The following is a 2,665-nucleotide window of genomic DNA, read 5'->3' as shown; positions in this document are numbered from 1 at the left end:
TTTAGCGCTAGTCGAAAATCTACACCCAAGTGAGATGTCTCAAGTTGATATAGTAAGATTTCATCATCATTTATTATGTTAGTTTTTTTTATTTTGTCTTATATAAAATTTAACTAACTAATTAATTTAATATTTTATTGATACAGATGCTTCAAGCAAAACTGTTATACCATCAAGATAAAAATAAACATTTTGTTTTTTAACATTGCTGGCCAATCTTGCAAAACACTATCAGGTGGCAAGATTTAGCTCCTACGAACACGGTGAAGTCAAGGATACATACACCGTTTTCCCCTGATTCAGCCCTCGATTCCCCTATGGATAACTACATTTCTCTTAAACATGACACTAGTCCAAGTGTTGGTAACAATCTAACTGTTGGTAAGGGCAGTGTCTCTGCAAGGGGTAAAAAGCCTATGGGTAGGAAGTTTCAAAAGAATTATTTCAGAGAAATCAAGTGATTGAAGCTGAAGTCCAAAAAATGAGCATACAATTGGAGACATTTAACCAACACCTTGCTGAGAAGGAAAAGAAAAAAGATGAAAGAAAAGGAAAAAATGATTCAAGCACTGCAGGAAATGAAAGAACTTGAGATAAGAAAACAAGAACATGAGATAATGACTACGGATATTTCTCTTTTGGACCCTCAAACGAAAGCGTATTACACAATGCGAAAAAATGAGATTTTCGCCAAGTGGTCCTCAAATGTCAGCAGCCTAAATTACTATTTCCCCATGCCTCCTGATGAATAATTACGGGATAATGTAATATTATTATTAATTTAATTTTTGATGTAATTGTTAGTCTTTATTTGTAATGTAATTTTTATTTTGTAATGAAATTTCATGTTTTTTTATTTTTTTTTATTTTTTGAGTATTTTCTACAAAATAATGTAATATTATTTTTGCAATGTATAATGTTGACTAATTTTTATTATAATTTAAATTTTTCAATAAAGTATAATGTAAAAAGATAAATATATTTTTCCAAATGAAGGCAATAAAAAGATAAAATACATTAACTAACATTAAATGAAGATAATTTTATTATAATAAAAGGACTTTAACTGACATTAAATGACATTAACTATCCTTAAAAAGATAAAATACAAAATAACTCTCCAGCTCGGGACCACAAGTCTTCAATTAGATCATTACAAATTGCGTTATGGGCTTCAATAGATCTAATCCTCTGCCGATTCAACATAAATTGAGCATACTCCTCTTTCGGATCGCGTGACACTTGACAACAGGTATTACTGGTATTAGTCTCAAGTTGTGTTGTACTGCGTTCATTTTCTGGAATATCACACTCATCTTCAATGATCATATTGTGCAAAATAATGCACGTCTTCATGATGTAGTACAGATCCTCATCACTCCAACCTCTAGCTGGAACTCTGACAATATTAAATCGTGCTTGGAGCACTCCAAATGCCATTTCGACATCCTTTCGACATGCCTCCTGCATCCTCACAAATAGTTGTCTCTTTGCACCTTGAGGCTGAGATATTGTTTTCACAATCGTTGCCCAACGAGGATAGATACCATCTGCAAGATAATACCCCATGGTGTACGCGTGATTATTGATGGTGTAGTTGGTAGCAGGGGCACGTCCTCTAGTTAATTCGGCAAATAAAGGCGACCTGTCAAGAACAGTAATATCATTTAGAGAGCTAGGCATGCCAAAGAAAGCATGCCAAATCCACAAGTCATAGGCGGCAACTACCTCAAGTACAACTGTTGGTTTGTGGTAGTGTCCAGTGTAAGCACCGGCTTGGACAGTTGGACATTTATCCCAACGCCAGTGTATACAATCCAAACTCCCTAACATTCCGCGTTGCTCTCCCTCTTGCAATAATCTAGCGATATCTGCTTCATTTGGGAATCTTAAGTAAACGGCTTCATAGGTAGTAACAATTGATCTGGTAAAAAAAATTCAAGGCGACGATTGCAGTACTTTCGCCGATTCTAATGTACTCGTCTACAGCATCAGCAGGCGTGCCGTACTGCAGGATCCAAAGTGCTACAATCATCTTCTGTACACCGGATAATCCAAGAGCACCAGTGGCATCACGAGTTTGGATAAAGTACTTATTCACTTGTTGAATATCATGTAAGATACTAACAAACAATGACCGCCTCATTCGAAAACGTCTTCGGAAGTATTCTTCTGGATAGACAGGATTATCTACAAAATAATCTATATAAATTTGTTCGTCGCCTTTGTCCCTTTCACAATTAATGTATCGACGACCACTTGTGGGACCAACATGTCTGGCTGGTTGGTTTAAGCTTAATGTCTGTATTTTTTGTTGTTGCGCTGTGAACAGTTGCATTATGATGATATCATCATCGGATGATGAAGATTCATCAAAATCTCCATTGAATATGACTTTAGTCAAATTGTTCATTGTAGGTAGATGAGTGAGTGGGTGAATATGTAAATTGTAGAAAATCTGCTGGGTGAGTACAGAGAGTTTAGAAGATATGAAAATGATGGGTAGGTGAATATGAAAATTATAGAAAACCTTATGTTATATTTATGGAGAAAATTGTGGGCGGTGAATGATGGATGGTTGTTGGGTAGGTGGATGAATAATGGATGGTTGTTGGGTAGATGGATGAATAATGGATGGTTGTTAGATGGGTGGATGAATAATGG

At 35.6% G+C, this 2,665-nt stretch overlaps 1 protein-coding gene across 1 annotated transcript; it reads right to left on the bottom strand.

Annotated features, from left to right (window-relative positions):
• Positions 1-1,093: 1,093 nt before the first annotated feature.
• On the bottom strand, positions 1,094-2,414 carry LOC114283082 (uncharacterized). Its single transcript, XM_028225913.2, has 2 exons — positions 1,961-2,414; positions 1,094-1,872 (listed from the first exon to the last, which is right to left on the bottom strand). Exons 1-2 carry the CDS (start codon positions 2,412-2,414, stop codon positions 1,094-1,096), a joined length of 1,233 nt encoding a protein of 410 aa, XP_028081714.2.
• Between the last annotated feature and the right edge of the window lie 251 nt (positions 2,415-2,665).

The sequence above is a fragment of the Camellia sinensis genome, chromosome 5 (assembly GCF_055761805.1).
Source record: "Camellia sinensis isolate YWXY chromosome 5, ASM5576180v1, whole genome shotgun sequence".
Taxonomy (NCBI): domain Eukaryota; kingdom Viridiplantae; phylum Streptophyta; class Magnoliopsida; order Ericales; family Theaceae; genus Camellia; species Camellia sinensis.
Note: the sequence above shows the minus strand (reverse complement) of the source record. Positions and strands in the feature narration are given on the sequence as shown.